The 18,975-nt window shown below is 31.5% G+C and overlaps 2 protein-coding genes across 2 annotated transcripts; one reads left to right on the forward strand and one right to left on the reverse strand.

Moving 5' to 3' along the window:
* Positions 1 to 721: 721 nt before the first annotated feature.
* On the reverse strand, positions 722 to 1,621 carry LOC115971641. The gene has a single exon (XM_031091639.1). The coding sequence runs from the start codon at positions 1,248 to 1,250 to the stop codon at positions 777 to 779; it is 474 nt and encodes a 157-aa protein (XP_030947499.1). The 5' UTR covers positions 1,251 to 1,621; the 3' UTR covers positions 722 to 776.
* Positions 1,622 to 14,373: 12,752 nt separating this feature from the next.
* Positions 14,374 to 17,806, forward strand: LOC115972106 (lecithin-cholesterol acyltransferase-like 1). The gene is made up of 2 exons (XM_031092267.1): positions 14,374 to 14,955; positions 16,773 to 17,806. The coding sequence occupies exons 1-2, from the start codon at positions 14,579 to 14,581 to the stop codon at positions 17,686 to 17,688; spliced, it is 1,293 nt and encodes a 430-aa protein (XP_030948127.1). The 5' UTR covers positions 14,374 to 14,578; the 3' UTR covers positions 17,689 to 17,806.
* The last annotated feature ends 1,169 nt before the right edge of the window (positions 17,807 to 18,975 follow it).

Below are 18,975 nucleotides of genomic sequence, written 5' to 3' on the forward strand. Positions count from 1 at the left end.
AGTCGCAAATGTTAATCTGATCTTTTGTAAACAGTATATTTATATACTGTTTATGGATATTACAAACTTCATTTTTTATCAATTTTTTTATTAAAAATAAATCTTATAATATTATTTACACATTTAAAAATTATTTTGTTACAGTACTTTCAATTTTCAATTTTAACAAAATAAATTCTACCTAAACAGTGAGTGCTACGATGAAACTTTCTTAAAGTATATATATATATATATATATATATTTGAACACTTAAAAACCAAAATGATTACCTATAGGGCGGCCATCGGTGGGTAGGGATTGAAGGTTGCAGCTGGTAAGACTTCCCCTTATTTGTCGGTCAGTCGGTGCAGTAGAGATTTGAATAGATAGGTGAACGCACAAAGTCCTAGTCCTTTCTTTTCATTACCTAACGCTGAGGATAACATCGTTGCTTAAAACTTAAAAAGTTGTGCCAATCTTGGTTTCTCTTTAGGGAAGGGCTTCAAATTCAGAGTGCACCATCCATCCCCCATCAATGTTTTTGCTTTTAGGACACAAGAAGAAAAATGGGGGCAGGGTTCGAATTACCTTAATTGATCACGAATTGTCCAAAAAACAACAAAACAAACAATACTAAATGAAATTATACTTGAATTAAATCACCTTATATATGTACAGATATATGGTTAGAATTAACCAAAAAACAAAGAGATAGAGAGAGTAAAATTATCACATCTCTCATAAAAAAACAAGATTGAAAATTATTATAGGCTTTTAATCAATTGGCAATCAATCATCAGATCATAACACTTCTCTTTGTGACAGCATAGCTCCTGCTTCTTGGATACAACAAATCAGACTTCACACTAACACCAACACCAACATCTTTACCAAAATCATCACAAGGCCCATCTTCATCAATCCTGCCCATACCAACGCTAGCACTCTTGGGCAAATCCTTGGATGAAGAAGAATTCATCACCTTTTGCTGCTGCCGCTTTAGGATCATATCCATGTCAATCATATCAGTCATAGTCCTAGCCGAGGCAGCTCTAATCAGCTCCCTGTAATCATCATTGTCATTTGACCTCGCCGAGCTGCCACTGAAGCTCTTAGGCAAAATCACAGGGTACCCAGTTGGGTTGCTGTGACCAACTCTTGGGGCACATCCAGTCATGCTGCGTACGTAAAAGTCTCTTGCTTTTGATAAAGCCCTTATGGGTATTGACATGATCCGCACGAACTTGTTGTGCTGTGCCTTGTTCCTCATGTTTTGTTGTGGTTGTTTAAGGTAAAGAAAGAACACAATTTAAGGCTTTTAGGCTCAGCAATAAATGATAGAAGAATGTTGCAAAATAAGCATTTGGGAAGTGACCCCAAAGAGTCCCATATAAAGGTCTGGTTTGGGAGTAATGGCTTTAATGGGTTACCATAGAAAATTTGAGATTAAGGGAGGCAGAGGTGGTTAATGGACATGCGGTGAATCGGTGATGATAGAACATGGTTTTGTAGAGGTAAACCATGAGCGAAAAGTAGTGTGATGGAAAAAAAGTTAGGTATGAACAGAAGATGGGGCGAATGGACTTGTAATCCCAGCACGCCTGAGTGGAAAATAAAAGATAAGAACGAACTGACCAATGACTAGGCAAAGGCCATGTGGTGACAGATAATGATAATAAAAAGGTGGGCTATAATTGAAAAGCGGGAATTAGTTGACCGATGGGACTTCAGGCTTTTCAGCATTCGACCCCTTTTTTTACTTTTTTTTTTTTCTTTTTTTTTAACGAGAAATGCTAAGGAGTATGCTGATAACTTTCTTAAGTAAAATTTTTAAGGGAAAGGAAAAAAAAAAAAATTAATATTTTGATATTTTTTTAATTTTTTATAAAAGTGGTATTAAAATTTTTTTTTAAAAAATTATTTATCAATACTCTAAAGACACTTGTTAATATAACTTTTTTTATATAAAAAAAATGAATTTTTCTAATGTCCCAAGAACACATAATAGTAAACCAATTTTTAAAAAAAGTTTATTAAGAATTGAAAAAATTTTAATAATTTTTTTAATTTTCAGTAAAAACTTTTTAAAAAATGAATTTGTTAATGTGCGTCCTAAACCGGAAAAAAAAAAAAAAAAAAAAATAACAGAACTACTTTTAGAAACTCTTTTGTGGATAAAGGACAAAGAAATAGCTTATATTTTTTTACCATTTTTGTATTTATAGTAAAAATTGGTGTCAATCTCATAGAAATTATGTCTAAACTTTCTTAAAGTAATCCTTTTCTTTTCCTTTTTTAATGGGATCACTACATCATCATTCTTTTATGAGTCCTTATCTTTGGCTAATCCTCACAACCAAAAAAAAAAATAGTACCACTAATTATTATATAGCTTCTTTGTTACAACTGTGGTGTGAACAATGAAAAATAACAGTAATTCTAGATGTAAATGTGCGTTTGGGTTAAGATTAAAAATTAAAATTATTTTACTATTCAATTTATTTTTGTTATTATTTATGGATCTCATTGTACTTTTTGACACTATTTATGGGTTTCACTGTATAATTTTAACTAACTTTTACTTTTATCTACAACACTTTTAGCAATAATTTTTCAGTTTCAACAAAATAAACGATATCCAAACACAACCTAAATAATAGATAACTACTCATAAGTTCACTAAGTTCAGAGTTATCATTTGTCTTTGAATAAAAGATATGTGACTTGATCTCCATCTATGCTAAAAACTTTTATTAACTTCTAGTATCTTGGTCTGCCAATGAGCACAAATCACAAATTGAAACTCTATTTTTATTAAATTTATAATACGGAATATTGTGGTACTATACCACTCATCCCCCAACTCCCCCTCTTCCCGAAAGGGCCTTTTCATTATTTCTTGTGACCAAACAACAGGTGTTCGACTTTTCATAAAATTTACTCAATGGGAAAGTAACAACAGATTAATTGGTTCTTATTAAATAAAATAAAAACAGTTTTTTTTTTTCTAAGAATTAAAAAAAAAAAAAAAAACAGATTAATTGGTTGTTTGGTCCCGACCTCTTAGTCCTGAGTCTAACTCAATGAGATATATAAAGGGCAAAAATATAGAGACTTTACTAATTATGTGGGCCATTTTTAACAAAGTGTGTTTTTTTTTTTTTTTGAGAAATAATTACGTTGCTAATCTCGCAATTCGAACCATTTTTCTCTTAGATCTCAAGCATTTTATGCATGGAGAGATGTCAATTCAGTGACAAAGCCATTGACTAACAAAGTGTATTTGAATTAGTTTCGTCAAACCAAAGTACCAACTAATTAATAATTGTTGATATCTACTTATTACACGTCCATTTCTGTATGTGCTTGTGTCAAGCAGATTAATAAATCGATGAACAAATAAGGCATTTGTGTCATCATTTAATTAAAAAGGTCACCTTCTGTGATCGAGTTGAAGCCTTAGCTCAGTTAGCTGTCCTGTTTTTTTACCATTTAATGCTTATCCAAACTTAATATTGTGAATGCCATTTTAGAAGGGGACACAACCAATGTTTTACTACCCTTGATGACCTTTTCTAACTTGCCGATATGGACCATGCACTATCATTGATTATGTTTACCCGTTGCTATCTAGTTTAAAATGTTGCTCCATCTCCATTTTTTTTTTATTATAGAGTTACAACCGATAACATCCGTTTTTATGATTTTATTCTTTATTATCAAACTAATATACCAATCAGTTTTTAATATAGGTAGAGATTTAACTCCAAATCTTTTATTCAATCATAAAAATTTTTACCAGTTGAACTAACTAAAACCCACGTCCATCTCCATTGTTAAGACTTGGGGAGGGATGCTAATTTTGTTGTCCACAAAATTTAGTTAAGTCGACTCTTTACCGTAACAAATATGGTTCTTTTAACTTCTCATACCTCTCTTTGGGATTCAAATGATAGTTTAGTAATAATGATCAATGATGTCATTTATGGTGTTATTTCTATGGTTCAAACATTAAACTCTATTTTCCCATTTTCCACTATCTACTTGTCTAAAAAATTAAAAAACACAAAATTTTCCAACACTATTTTATTGGCGTAAGCTAAAGAAGTTTAAGGCTCATACTTCTTTTGGTTTAAGTGAAAAAAACACAATAAACTTTGATGCTAGTATGAATTCTATTGAACAATACGATAACTCAACAAATTAGGTTAATAATTAGACTCCAAGCATTAACGGGTTTTACCAAAAGAATTAAAGAATGTAGATATGATTCCTTTCTTTAGAATTTTATTTTATTTTATTTTGGCTCGCAACAATTAGAAAACACAAGAGATGCATAATTTATACTATTTATAAGAGGATTCTCCTCTTTGGATTGAACTTATATGTGGTTCAGAAATACTGCTAAATCTTATGTTTGGCCAAAAAAAAAAAAAAAACTTAAGAACAACCCGATAAAAATATATCTCAAACTCCACTTAAAATACCTACAAAATAGGACGCTCTTCTACTAATTCATGTCTTCAAAACAAACATCCAAAATTTTTTTAAAAGGAAAATTATGATACTAAACCAAAAAAAAATTCATTGCACGCACAAAGCACGTATGACGAGGTTAGTACTCATGGGTGGAACTACCCTTGGACCGGGGGCAATGGCCCCCCCTAAATTGTTTTAAAAAAAATATTATTATTATATATATGTGTGTATTAATTTTAGCAATTTTGTTTTATAAAATTACAATTTATTTCCCTTTAACAATATCATTGATTCTTTTAAGAGTAATGTTATACTCACAAACTTTTTTATAGCATTTTTACAAACCTTTTTGATAGCAAATTCTTATTGATTTGCATATGGGCACACCACTCACATCATTTTTTACTTACTAGTAACCACTTATTACGTAAATAATTTATAAAAAAAAAACTTGCAGCTGTAGCATTTTCCTCATTTTAGTGAACATTAAAAATTTTATAGATCTAAAATTTAAAACAAAATATACAAGCTCAAAAAAAAAAAAAAAAAAAGCTCAACAACAAAAATTACGAGTAAAACCGAAAACAAAATTAAGCTCAATTAACTAATTTTATCCAAAATAAATAACCCCGCCCTTTAAAAAAAATTCTAAACAAAAATAATTTTTTTCTTACCTACCAAAAAAAATCTCAACAGCTAAGTAACAAAATCAGAGGTTGAAATTACTGCACACAGCCAACAGTAAACCGTCCCTCCTAATTCAAAGTTCTAGCTCCGTTCCTGCTAGTACTATATATTTATCTAAGGTCAAGACGTTTTTTCTTAGGTTATTCTCTTAAGATTTTGTTAGGTGAATTTTTTCTCATGGAATAAAAATATATTTTTTAACTAAATAGCTACATGACAAAATCCTAAAAAAAATATCTAAAGAATAGCATCAAAATTATTGTACTCAAATTTTTGTCCGTTATCTAAATAATAGCCAAGAAGCTTCTAGTCTCTTGGTACCTATCACCCTGTTGTCTTCTCTGTGTCGTGGATTCCTCCTCTCTTACTTTGCCTCCCCAAAATCTTAAAGAAAAGAAAAATAATAGTCAAATTTATTTTAAAAACTTCTTTTTAAATTGGTTCAAATGAATAACACTACGACAGTGATTTTCTTCGATAATTATTAATTTAATTGTAATGAAGGGCCCATGGTGATGAGCTTGAGACATCACGGACACGTTACCAAATTTAATTGATATCTTCTATCGGACGCCCCCACTTGATAGGCTGATTCTATTCACAAAGTCACTATGGATAAAGTAAAGGAAAATAAAATAAAATAAAATTGTTAAAGCTGTTGTGAAACTGAAACATATCTCAATCAAAATAAATAAGGTTTGGTTAATGCTCGAATGCATTAATCATTAATTTTAGAAATTTTTTATGAAAAATTAAAAATATTATCAAAAAAATTTAGTTACTTTTTCATTTTATTCATAAATAATTATCTAAAAAAGTGTTTACTAATATATTTAAGCATACATTAAGTGTATACATTAGTCATCCATTTAAAAAAAATTATGAAAAATTAAAAATATTGTCAAAAAAAGTTAGAGACTTTTAATATTTTTCATAAAAAAATTTCCTATTTTTTTTTTTTTTTTACTAATATATGCGTTTAGTAAAACCCAAACAATAATATGCTGCTACTATTACACAAACCATTTCACAATAAATATCATAACAAGTTTTTTTAACAACAAATCTTACAATATTTTCACAACAAGTTTAGGTGTCAATCTACTACATTTCAAAATAAAATTTTATCCTAGTTCACTACAACTCAAAATAAGAGTGTTGTGAAAATATAAGATTTTTTTGTGTCTCTAAAGTTTCTTTTTCACAATTGTTGAAGCGTTTAACTATGAGTAGTGAAAAAAAGTGATAGGTTCATGAGTATCAGTTGTGTTCACCACCACTTACAATCAACTACTTTAACCGTTGTAAAATTAATTGCAAACAAAATTGGATTTGTAATATTATAACAAAAAAATAATAATGCATAATGTACTTGATATATATGCATAATTGATTAAAATCAAATAATAACTGTCTTTCTCTATCTCTACTACTTTTTTTTTCTTCTATTTAATCCCTTTTTATTTTAATATAGTATCGTAGCCACTTATTATGTGGCCTTCACTAGATTTCTACCAGCTCACCGCTAATTATTGCTTCACTTAAATCAATGATCGCCATAAGCTGTCGTAGTTCAACCACTTACGACAATAGTTTTTCTATAAAGAATTTGAATTTCCCACTTCATTGTTTGCATGGATTTCAATTTTGGTGTTTGTTTTCAATTTCTGGCTCCCAACTCCCATGTCACATGACATGACACAAATCACAATCCTCATTATTTTTTTGGTTCAATCTTTGTAAAATCAACGAACTTACTCGCATGCTTTTATCATGATGTCATTCTTTGCCAATATTTATTTGGCCACCATTGTAGTCGTCCTCCAACCATTACAACTAGTCTTTGGTCCTTGGTGCAGTCAGTCTTAGGCCTTTGTATTGTAGCCATCTTTCAACACTTACCCATTGTCGATGTCCACTGTCTTCTCTAGCATTTTGTACAATTCATTGCACGTTACTTGACTCATTCTGCATCCAATCTTGTCATTGGTGGTCATCTTCGAGGTATCTTCATGTGCTAACATTTCAAACTCAAGCATCATCATGTTTCTACCTTGAGTTTAAGGGAAGTATTAATGATATCACATCACATTCCGTACAAGTTGATTAGTTGATATTCTTAATTGACTAAAATCATGGAACGCTAATTTTCCTTGATTTTAGATTTATTCCAATCAAAGACTTCTCCTAGGTCAAATTCAATTCCAATAAATACCTTACTTATAGGGGTTCACTCTAAGGTTGCGTTTGGAATTAGAATTTAAAATTACTTTATTTTATTATTTAGTTTATTTTTACTACTATTTTACTTATTTTTGTTATTATTTATGAGTCGCATGGTATAATTTCAATTAGTTTTTATCTTTATCTATGATACTTTTAGTAAAGAATTTTCAATTTCATCTAAATAAGTTATTTCCAAACAGACCCTAAAATAACAATTTATCACAGTAAAAATATAGTTACTTAAGCTTTTTCCCATGAATGTAGGTCATTGGGTTAAACTACGTTATTCTCTCCTACTTCCATTTCTTTCTACAATCTATTCAATCTTATTTGTTCTTTCTTTTATATTTTAACATTGCATACAATCGCCTAACGAAATAATATTAATTAGGTCATTTCCTCAAGTTTTGGTAATGCTTTATTTGCTAGTCAACGCAATTTTTGGGTGTTTTCATTGGGTTTTCTGGCATCAAAAAGCTTGTCCTATTTATTTTGCATGTATTTGAATCGCATGCAATTATTCTCAAATTTTGACATTGCCATTGAAATTTCTAAGGTTATTTCAAATTGAACTTCATCATAAAATTAAGTTTTCCCATTTCCTACGCCAACAATAAAACTTTCATGACCATAAAAAAGTTAAGACTTTTAAAATTTTCATTATGCAATGTGCTCATTTTTAATGACATCTATTTTATCTTATTATTATATGTGTTCCTATAGCTTTTAGATGGTATATAGCTATAGGGCAGTGGTTGTTCATCAGATACTTGTTCCTTCTCCCCTTTGGGAGAGAGTATCGGGTGAGGTCCATGCTGTCCGGGTACTGTTCAGGCATCACCTCCCCCATAAATGTGACTGTCCTGGTTGGTATAGTGCATTTAATGCGAAGGCAATGGATGCTTCCTTAACACGACTTGCTCCTCTTTTCATTCCCCTCCCCCTTAGTCCCCTGTCCTAGTCCAAACTCCTTGGTAGGGGTGTAGGTTGTCTCTTCTTCCTCGGGGGAATAGGGGTTCCAACTCGGCCTCCTTCCTTCAGTCAGGTTGTCCTATCTATTTATTGGGCTCATACAATCTTCAGGGAATGCCCAATAGCGGTGTTGTCCTCAGTTCCCCTCCCGCAAAAATCTTATGTCAATTTTCTTTAACTTTAGTTATATATAACTAGTGTAAAACTAGTTAGCTTGTAACCATTGCATATGCATAGATTCATTATACTTCTTAACGATATTTTATTATTATGATGCAATCAATTTTAATTTTATTTTTGCAAATAATTTATTAAAATTCATTTATTATTAAAATATACTAAAATGGAATAGCCAATTTTTTTAGAACATGAGAAAGTATTTCATTGAAGTTTATACTTGAATTTATAATAAGTTTTAGTAAGAATATTTAAACTAATTTTAAATGAGTTGAAAGTAGTTTAAAATGGACTTGAATTTTCTTTTTCTTTTTCTTTTTTTCTTTTTGAGAAACAAAATGGACTTAAAGTAGAATAAGCTAGAGGGTAGAAGTAATTAAAATGAAGGGCCGAAATTGGAGCATGAAAATTCTAATTAAAATGATACTTGACAAAAAATTAGAGTTTAATCAAACTATAATTTGAATCCTTTAAAGAAGTTCCACTTAAAAAAAATAAATTATATAGACTAGCTACGGGTGCATTTAAAAATTAACAAAATTAAATAAATATTAAATTTTCATTTATATCTAATTTAATATTAACATTAAATAAATATTAAAATTAACTTACCCTAAGATTTTGTTGTATCTCTAGAGTTTTTCTTTCACAATTGTTGAAGTGTTTAACTATGAGTAGTGGAAAAAAAGTGATGGGTTCATGAGTATCAGTTGTGGTCACCACCACTTACAATCAACTACTTTAACAATTATAAAATTAGTTATGAACAAAATTGGATTTGTAATATTACGACGACAAAAAATAATGCAAACATGTAGTTGATTCAATTTCCTTAAAACTTTTTGTTTAGTGTTTTTTTCTCTGAGTAAGTTCACTCTCCTTAATTGTATTTGTGTATCATGTATATCACATTTAGCCCATATTGATATGCATAATTGATTAAAATCAAATAATAACTGTCTTTTTCTATCACTACTTCTTTTTTTCATTTTAATATAGTATCGTAGCCACTTATTATGTGGCCTTCACTGGATTTCTAGCTACCAGCTCACCGCTAACTATTGCTTCACTTAAATCATTGATCGCCATAAGCTGTCGTAGAATTCAACCACTTACGACAATAGTTTTACTATAAAGAATTAGAATTTCCCACTTTATTGTTTGCATGGATTTCAATTTTGATGTTTGTCTTCTATTTGTGTCTCCCAACTCCCATGTCACATGACATGACACAATCCTCATTATTTTTTTGGTTCAAGCTTTGTAAAATCAACAAACTTACTCGCATGCTTTTATCATGATGTCATCCCTTGCCAATAATAATTTGGCCACCAATGCGTAGTCGTCCTCCAACCATTACAACTAGTCTTTGGTCATTGGTGTAGTCAGTCTTAGGCCTTTGTATTGTAGCCATCTTTCAACACTTATCCATTGTCGATGCCCACCATCTTCGCTAGCATTTTGCACAATTCATTGCACATTACTTGACTCATTCTATATCCAATCTTGTCATCGGTGGTCATCTTCAAGGTATCTTCATGTGCTTCCATTTCAAACTCAAGGCATCGTTATGTTTCTATCTTGAGTTTGAGGGAAGTATTAGTGTATCATGCATATCAGCGATATCACATCACATTCAGCACAAGTTGATATTTTTAATTGACTAAAATCAAGGAACACTAATTTTACCAATTTTCCTTGATTTTATATTTATTCCAATCACAGACTTCTCCTAAGTCAAATTTAATTTCAATAAATACCTTACTTAGGGGTTCACTCTAAAATAACAATTCATCACAGTAAAGATATAGTTACTTAAGCTTTTTCTTGTAAACGTAAGTCATTGGGTTAAATCACGTTATTTTCTCTTACTGCCATTTCTTTCTACAATCTATTCAATCTTATTTGTTCTTTCGTTTAGATTTTAACATTGCATACAATCGCCTAACAAAATAATATTAATTAGGTCATTTCCTGCAAGTTTTGGTATTGCTTTATTTGCTAGTCAACGCAATTTTGGGTGTTTTCGTTGGGTTCTCTGGCGTCTAAAAGCTTGTCCTATTTATTTTGCATATATTTGCATCGCATGCAAGTATTCTCAAATTTTAACACTGCCATTGAAATTTCTAAGGTTATTTCAAACTGAACTTCATCATAAAAGTTCTCCCATTTCCTACGCCAACAATAAGACTTTCATGACCATATATAAAAAAGTCAAGGCTTTTTAAAATTTTCATTCTGCAACGTGCTCATTTTTAATGACATGTATTTTATCTTATTATATGTGTTCCTACAGCTTGTAGATGGTATATATATGCACGGCGGCTATTTGTTTGACTCATTATTATTTATTATTACATGATTCATGAATATGCTTGATAGAGTAAATTAGTTGTTATAACTTTGTATGTATCAAAATGGTTGTTGTAAGGATCAGACACTGGTCATTGGACCCTTGTTTGAGTTGCATTCATGCTGTCAAATGTCTTTGGTTTTTGTTTTTGTTCAAAGATAGTTACAACTTTGAAAAATATACTGCTAATTTTGCAGTTTGAAGTATTTCTCTTAAATCTCATACACTTTGTGCATTCATGTTGTCAAATTGTCAATAATGATTTTTGTCAATTCTAGATATAAAACTAGCTATGGACGACTACGCTCTAGAATTTATTTCACAAGTGGTAAATTTGAAATTAAAACAAACAAGAAACGTTTAAGTCATGAGTTAAAAACTTAAAAGTGCAGGCAATCATAGGTGACAAGGGATTTTGGAGTGGGAATGCTACATTGCTACTCCTCTGTGTTGCCCAATAGCAAATAAATAAATAAAATGATAAATAATCTCAAGAATTGTTGTTATTTATATTGTAAGCAATAACAATTTTTTATTTTTATGGTGAACAAATAATTTGGAACATTACTACCTTTTACGGGAAGTTATTGGAATACTTTTTGGAATGACTATCTTGTTAAGTTGGTAATTATTGCCAAGAGATTTGTAGCTCCTTACATTAGTTGATTTTCATTATGAGGAGAATCAAAGTTGGAATATCTCTCTCAAATTGATTGTAATAATTTAATTATCAAAAGAATTGGTAAATTATTATGCTTTTTGAATAAAAATTCATTTTAATTTATATGTTGAAAGGAAATTGTGCAGGCGGTTTTTGGATCTCCCGAGGGCTCAAAGGCTAGGGGCTTAGGCTTGGGGGGCAAAGCTCACTTCAATTAATTTGTTTAGAGATGGGTATGGTAGACCAACTCGTGAATCCCTGGGACTAAAGTCTAACGTGAGGTAAACAAGCCTAATGCAAAGATGAAAAAGTGGAACAAATAAGTGGAAGGATTTTTGATAAAGGAAAATCTTGTATTAATGCTCCCTTGATTGGTCGAGGAAGGTATTCTGAAGCTATCAACAACACAAATATGAATAGTTTTCTCTCTCCCTCTTTATCTAATAATTCTCATCCCCTTTTAATGGGGTTCCCCTTCCCCCCCTCTAATGCAACTTATCCTAAATCCTGGCCCTCCAGCTGTAGGGCGATGATTGTTCATCAGATACTTGTCCCATCTCCCATTTGGGGAGGGGGAGTGTCATGTGAGTTACAAGTTGTCCGGGTATCATTCAAGCATCACCTCACCTATAAATGCAACTATCCTGGTTTGTACAGTGCATTTAATTCGGAGGTAATGAGTGCTTCCTTAACACGTCTTGCTCCTCTTTTCATTCCCCTCCCCCTTAGTCCCCCGTCCTGGTCCAAACTCCTTGGTAGGGGCATAGGTTGTCTCCTCTTTATCGAGGGAATAGGGGTTCCAGCTCGGCCTCCTTCCCTCAGTCAGGTTGTCCTATATGTTTATTGGGCCCATACAATCCTCGAGGAAGGCCCACCAGCGGTGCTGTCCTTAGTTCCCCTCCCACAGAAATCTTATGTCAAATTAATTTTTAATTTGTAAATCAATTAACACATTAAAAATTAATTAATTAATCTCCAACTTATAGTATGAGTAAAACTAGTTAGCTTGTAACCATTGCATATGCATATATCCATTGTAATTCTTGACGGAATTTTATTATTATGATGCAATCAATTTTATTTTTATTTTTGCAAATAATTTATGAAAATTTGGTTATTATGAAAATATAATAATATGGAAAAGCCAATTTTTTAGAACATGAGAAAGTATTTCATTGAAGCTTATACTTGAATTTATAATAAGTTTTAGCAAGAATATTTAAACTAATTTTAAATGAGTTGAAAGTAGTTTAAAATGGACTGAGTTTTTTTTTTTTTTTTGAGAAACAAAAGAATAGGCTAGTAGAAGTAATTTAAGATGAAGGGACAGTTTGCACAAAATTGGAGCAAGAAAATTCTAATTGAAATGATACTTGACAAAAAATTAAAGTTTAATCAAACTATAATTTGAATCCTTTATTGATGTTCCACTTAAAAAAAAAAATACTACCTCCAATGAAATGTCATAGTTCTTGGATATCCTTTCAGCCGGACATGGCAATGGATGAGGATTCTTCAATTTAACCACACATTGTATAGCATTTTGCCACGTCAGAAATAGTTCCAAGCAAGAAATTTGGGTAAGACATAACGAACCTAAAAAGTAAAATTGTCATGTTACGTGTGATTAAGTTTAAGATGATAAGCTACCTGTTTGGAAGCATCACAAGCAAAATGTTCAAGAGCATCTAGTGTTGCAATCCATGAAGATACTGTAGTACCTAAAAAACACAAGACAACAAAAATAAATAAATAAATAAAGCCTTCAGTTTTGTGTAGGATAAAGAATCACTTGCAAGTTTCTATATCTTCCATTCAAAAGAATCACTTGCAAGCAAAGTGTATGGGCAATTATCAGTGAGTGAAGTGCACGCATCCTGACTTCAACTTTGAGAAATGGAATTAGAAAAATGAAGCAGTTATATTTTTTGAAAAATGAAGCAGAAATTCTCTAATTTTATATTTTTTTGAAATATGTGTAGGATGAAAAAGTATGTAAAAATATGTATAATGTTCTTTAAAAATTAAAACCATATATTTAAACTTATGTAGTAAACCGATCCTTAAATTTCAAAATTTTATCAAAACCCTTTCTCAGAAAAAGACCGAGAGGTACATATTCCCATGCCTGAATATCTCCAGCTGTCAAAGCCAACTTCTTATTAATATAACATAAAAAGAACCTTCCAAAACAACACTAACAGAATAAAAGAAAGACAAAAAAAAAGAAAAAGAAAAAAAAAGAATACAGAAATCAGAAATGATTGTTTTGGTTGAATGTTTTTAATTTTTACAAAAACTAGTTTTTAGATTTTCTTTTTATTTTTTTAGTTTTTTATGTTTTGAGAGGAAAGAGATATAAAATGATAGCAAAAATACAAATTTATCCATATTTTTAACAGAGGTGAATAATTGGAGACAAATAAAGCTTATCTCAAGTGAGTAAAGTGTCAATTTTTAAACCACAGGTAGGTAAATTATTTTTCAGGCAAACTACAAGTGAGTAAAGTGTAATTTCTCTAAAAAATTATATAGACTAGCTATGAGTGCATTTAAAAATTAACAAAATTAAATAAATATTAAATTTTCATTTATATATAATTTAATACCATCGATGTTTGGTTTCAAAACTTGTATACACATATTAAACATGATTACTTTTCATAGAAGTTTGACGGTAATATTTCACCCAAAAAAAATTAAAGAATTTTTTTTAATTGTTATTTACCAAATTGCATTATACTTATATACTAATATGAATTCTAACAGTAGAATTACCAAAACATACCTTAACAATGTCTACTAATAATTTGCAAAAGATAATATACAGGGGTAAAGTTTCTGAAATGGTATATATTATTAGATTCTATTTTTTGAATATAGGTACGCACAAAACGACGACGTTTCCGTTATTATTAACGAAAGCGGAAAGGCATTGTCCACCACACGTTGCACTTGCACCTTGCAAACCCATAAATAAAGCGTAAAAGTACAGCATCCCAATCCATTGAAGTAGTCACTCCGTGTCTCTTAGTTATACACGATGGGCGTGAAATTGGCACTGATGATTTCAGTGGCCACGATGTTGTACACGTGTCAAGCTGGCAGCAACCTCTACCCTCTGATTCTAATACCTGGGAATGGTGGGAACCAGCTAGAAGCCAAGCTAACCAGTGACTACAAGCCCTCGAGCCTGTACTGCAACAAGTGGAACCCAGTTCGGAAAGACAAGGAAGGTTGGTTCAGAATATGGTTCGACCCAAGTGTGCTCTTAGCTCCGTTTACAAAGTGCTTTGCTGAGCGAATGACGCTTTACTATCACCCTGATTTGGATGATTTCCGAAACGCACCTGGGGTCCAAACCAGGGTCCCTCACTTTGGTTCCACTCAGTCGCTTCTCTACCTCGACCCTTATCTCAAGTAAGCTCTACTTGTGCTCTCTCTTTCTTCATATTAAGCTTCCTTGATTTGGTCGTGGAGATAAGTTTTTTGGTAATTCAGGTCAAAATAGCAATGGTAGAGTTACAATCAATCGCACAATTTTTGTCACAGCTCGCACGACGTGGTTAGTTGTGAGACAACTATGAGGGGTGGAGATGTCGACGTTTTTTTTTTTTTTTTTTTTCCAATCACAACTCATGTTTGCCGTGTGACGAGTGTCCGAAAAAAAAAAAAAAAAAAAAACACAAATAATGCATAGAGAGCCAGGATAATATCTTATCTTATCAGTTATCTCTCTTTTTTTGGTCTTTTGACCCTTTTTGAGAGTCAAAATAAACTGTTTTAAGCCTAAGCTTCCTGAATTTCACGAAATCTGATTTGGGCTAGGCCTACAATCACTATGGTTGTTTCGAAATTTTAAATGAGAGAGAACTCGTCAACCACTTGTGTCTGGTACCATATGGGCTTTGAGATATTAGCCTAGCCCACCATGGAAAATGCTGGCCTTACTGCTTGCTGGCTAATCGTTTTGACTTGCATAAGCCCGCTAGCGTGTGAATCGATTTAAAAAATTTTAGTATTGTGTATTGAAACTTTGAAAGACGCAAATATTTTATAACAAATATATAAGGTTTATTTAATATAGATTGAACATATTCAACAAATGATAATTTAATCATTACTTATATAATAATTTATAAAAAAGCTAACTAAATAAATCAAACTAAAATATGTGTAACATTGACATTCAAATGGGTTAAACTTAAAGGCAATAATACATAATATATAAGCCAAAATCATAACTTTTTTTTCCTATCTTATTAATCATCTTGCATACTCAACTCATCTCTGTGATCCAAGTCATTGTTATCATCTTTTGCATCATCTTGCAAAATCATTTCTTCATTGTTTCTAACTATGATTAGAGTAGCCTTTTTATGCTTTTCATTTATAATAAGTATGGTAACCCTTTAAATATAATTCTTTAAAGTGATGTACTATAGGCTCCCCAATTAAATTGAATTATGTGGTTACATTCTTATAAAGCAACTTGGTCAATTTTTTGTACTCTGTCTGTATTGCATTGATCAATGCAATCACATGATTGAATTAAATTGAGGAATCTAATTAAGGTACAACATCTAAGGAACTGTAGTTAAACTTTGTCAAACGAAATAAGTAAACCATGTCAAATGATAGTGGCTAACAATATGCAAGTGCAAATCTCCCAACCTCAAGAATGTTGACAGATTTGTTGTTGAACTGTAGTTAAACTTTGTCAAACGAAATAAGTAAACCATGTCAAATGATAGTGGCTAACAATATGCAAGTGCAAATCTCCCAACCTCAAGAATGTTGACAGATTTGTTGTTAGTTCAAGTGTCAACTATATGGAGTTTGCAATATGGTTATTCTAGTGGCTATTGGTTGGCCATTTGGTATGCCAATTAACTTCAAAGTCAATGTTATCTCATTTTGAAAGGAAGCTACCTGTGATGAAATCTGTGGAATGGGAGTATTCTCATTGTGTAGCTACTATTGCTGATTGATTCATAAAATGTGTGGTTAACAAGGTTATCATCCATCTGGATCAAAAACAAAATTATAATCTAATCATCATTTTGCTGTAGTACTTGCAAAAATTTATTTCTTATACCTCTTTACTTTTTTCAATCTTCTACCTGTTCCTGATATAAGAAATAAAATAGTTTAGAAATTGAATTATCAGACTAAATAGTGGAGTAAACAATTTGCGCGGCAGCTCAGTTTATAACAAATCAGTGTCATATTTATAGGCACATTACAGCATACATGGCACCCCTAGTGGAATCTCTTGAACAAATTGGATATGTCAATGGCAAGACCCTCTTTGGAGCTCCATACGATTTTAGATATGGTTTAGCTGCAGAAGGTCACCCATCCCAAGTGGGTTCCAAGTTCCTACAAGACCTAAAGGATTTGATAGAAAAGGCAAGCACTTCTAATGGAGGAAAGCCAGTCATACTTCTCTCCCACAGCTTAGGAGGCCTTTTTGCCCTCCAACTTCTCAACCGAAACCCGTCCTCTTGGCGCCAAAAATATATCAAACACTTCATTGCACTCTCAGCACCATGGGGTGGCACTGTGGAGGAAATGCTAACCTTTGCTTCTGGGAATTCACTTGAAGTGCCACTAGTGGAACCATTGCAAGTACGAGAAGAACAAAGGAGCTCTGAGAGCAACCTATGGCTCATGCCTAATCCCAAACTTTTTGGCAGTCAAAAACCACTTGTGATCACTCCAAATGCAACTTACTCGGCCTATGATCTAGCACAATTTCTCAGTGACATTGGATTTCCACAAGGGGTTTATCCTTATAAGTCTCGCATTTTGCCATTGACAGAAAAATTAGTAGCACCTGGGGTGCCTGTTACATGTATAACTGGGAGTGGTGTAAGTACACCAGAGACTTTGTTCTATGGTGAAAATGGTTTCGATGAGCAACCAGAGATTCTTTATGGGGATGGAGATGGGACAGTGAACATGCTGAGCTTGTTAGCACTTGAATCACTATGGTCCAACGAGAAAAACCAAACCCTTAAGGTGATCAAAATTCCTGGGGTTTCTCATACATTAATACTGAAAAATGATGCTGCACTTGAGGAAATAATAGGAGAAATTTCAGGTATCAATTCAATTGCTGAGTATTATGTTGGGTACAGAATTAAATAGAGTTGTGATGCATAATGTAATTGGGCAACACCAGGGCGCTTCAAGAGTTGTTGATTCATTCTTTGTTTGATATAACTTGTTACCCAAAGGAAGGGAGAAAAACCAAAATAAAAGAAAAGAAAAGAAAAAGGGTGATGAAGATTGTACTGAATCAACTCTCACGAAATTATCAAAACAATTTTTTTTTTTATAAATTATTAATGATATATGTTTTTAATTTCATATTCAAGTTATATTTAGAATAATTTTATGATGTTACATTATCAACCGTTGAATTATATTATTTCCTTATACCTTCATACAATTGTACTTATAAAATACCAAAATGGCAAATTACAACTTATTACCTACATGTGGTTTCAAATTTGATTCTTTACCCATCTAAAGATTAGCTCAATTAGATTTTCATAACTCATTTTTGTTAAAAACAGAGTTAAATATGTAATTTTGCTCAACTTTTATGTGTCTCTCCTTCAAAAACACAAAAAATACGTAAAAATACAATATCAGATAAGATCAAAAAGAATCTAACGAAACACTTGCATCATAGGATTTCAAACCACAAGTAGGCAACTTAAATTTCAACCAAACCGCAAGTGGGTAAGTTGTAATTTGTCTATATCAAAATGATAAGAGGTAGGAGGTGCATAATCATCTCAGACTTATGTATTTTAAAAAAATCATATTCAAAACATGAATTTATAATCTTTTATTATAGGGTAAGTTCCATTAATATACCATTATACCTTGAGAATTTGGCTAATGCCAACCAAGTTGAAAAATTTTCAAAACTGATCAATTTAGTTTCTAAAACCAACTCAGTTTCTAAGACAGTTGAGAAAAATAACTAATATATCTAACCGTATTTAAGGATTAAGATGGTTATAAGGACCAAAATAATTAGTTTTGAAAAGTATAGGAATGAAATTTACCCTACAAAAAACTAGACGTGGCAAACAAGAGGATCGGGTTGAGTTGGGATGGGATGGTTTGATTTGTATTTTTTATATGAATTTTTTTTATTTAAAAAAACAACATGTATTTGCCATTTATAAAGTCTCGCAACAAATTACTTTATATAAAATGCATTACTTTGAATTCCATACTCATATAAAAAATGAGCTCAGCTAAACAAATTAATTATTGTTTAATAATTTTAAAATTATACAAATCCCAACATTATTAACCAAAACAAAATAGCACAAAGGATAAGTAAAACAAATACACAAGTTTCATTTCTACACAATATCAACATCCCAAAACATAAAACAAAATTATAAATGCCTT

Source organism: Quercus lobata, chromosome 12, assembly GCF_001633185.2.
Source record: "Quercus lobata isolate SW786 chromosome 12, ValleyOak3.0 Primary Assembly, whole genome shotgun sequence".
NCBI classification, from domain to species: Eukaryota; Viridiplantae; Streptophyta; class Magnoliopsida; order Fagales; family Fagaceae; genus Quercus; species Quercus lobata.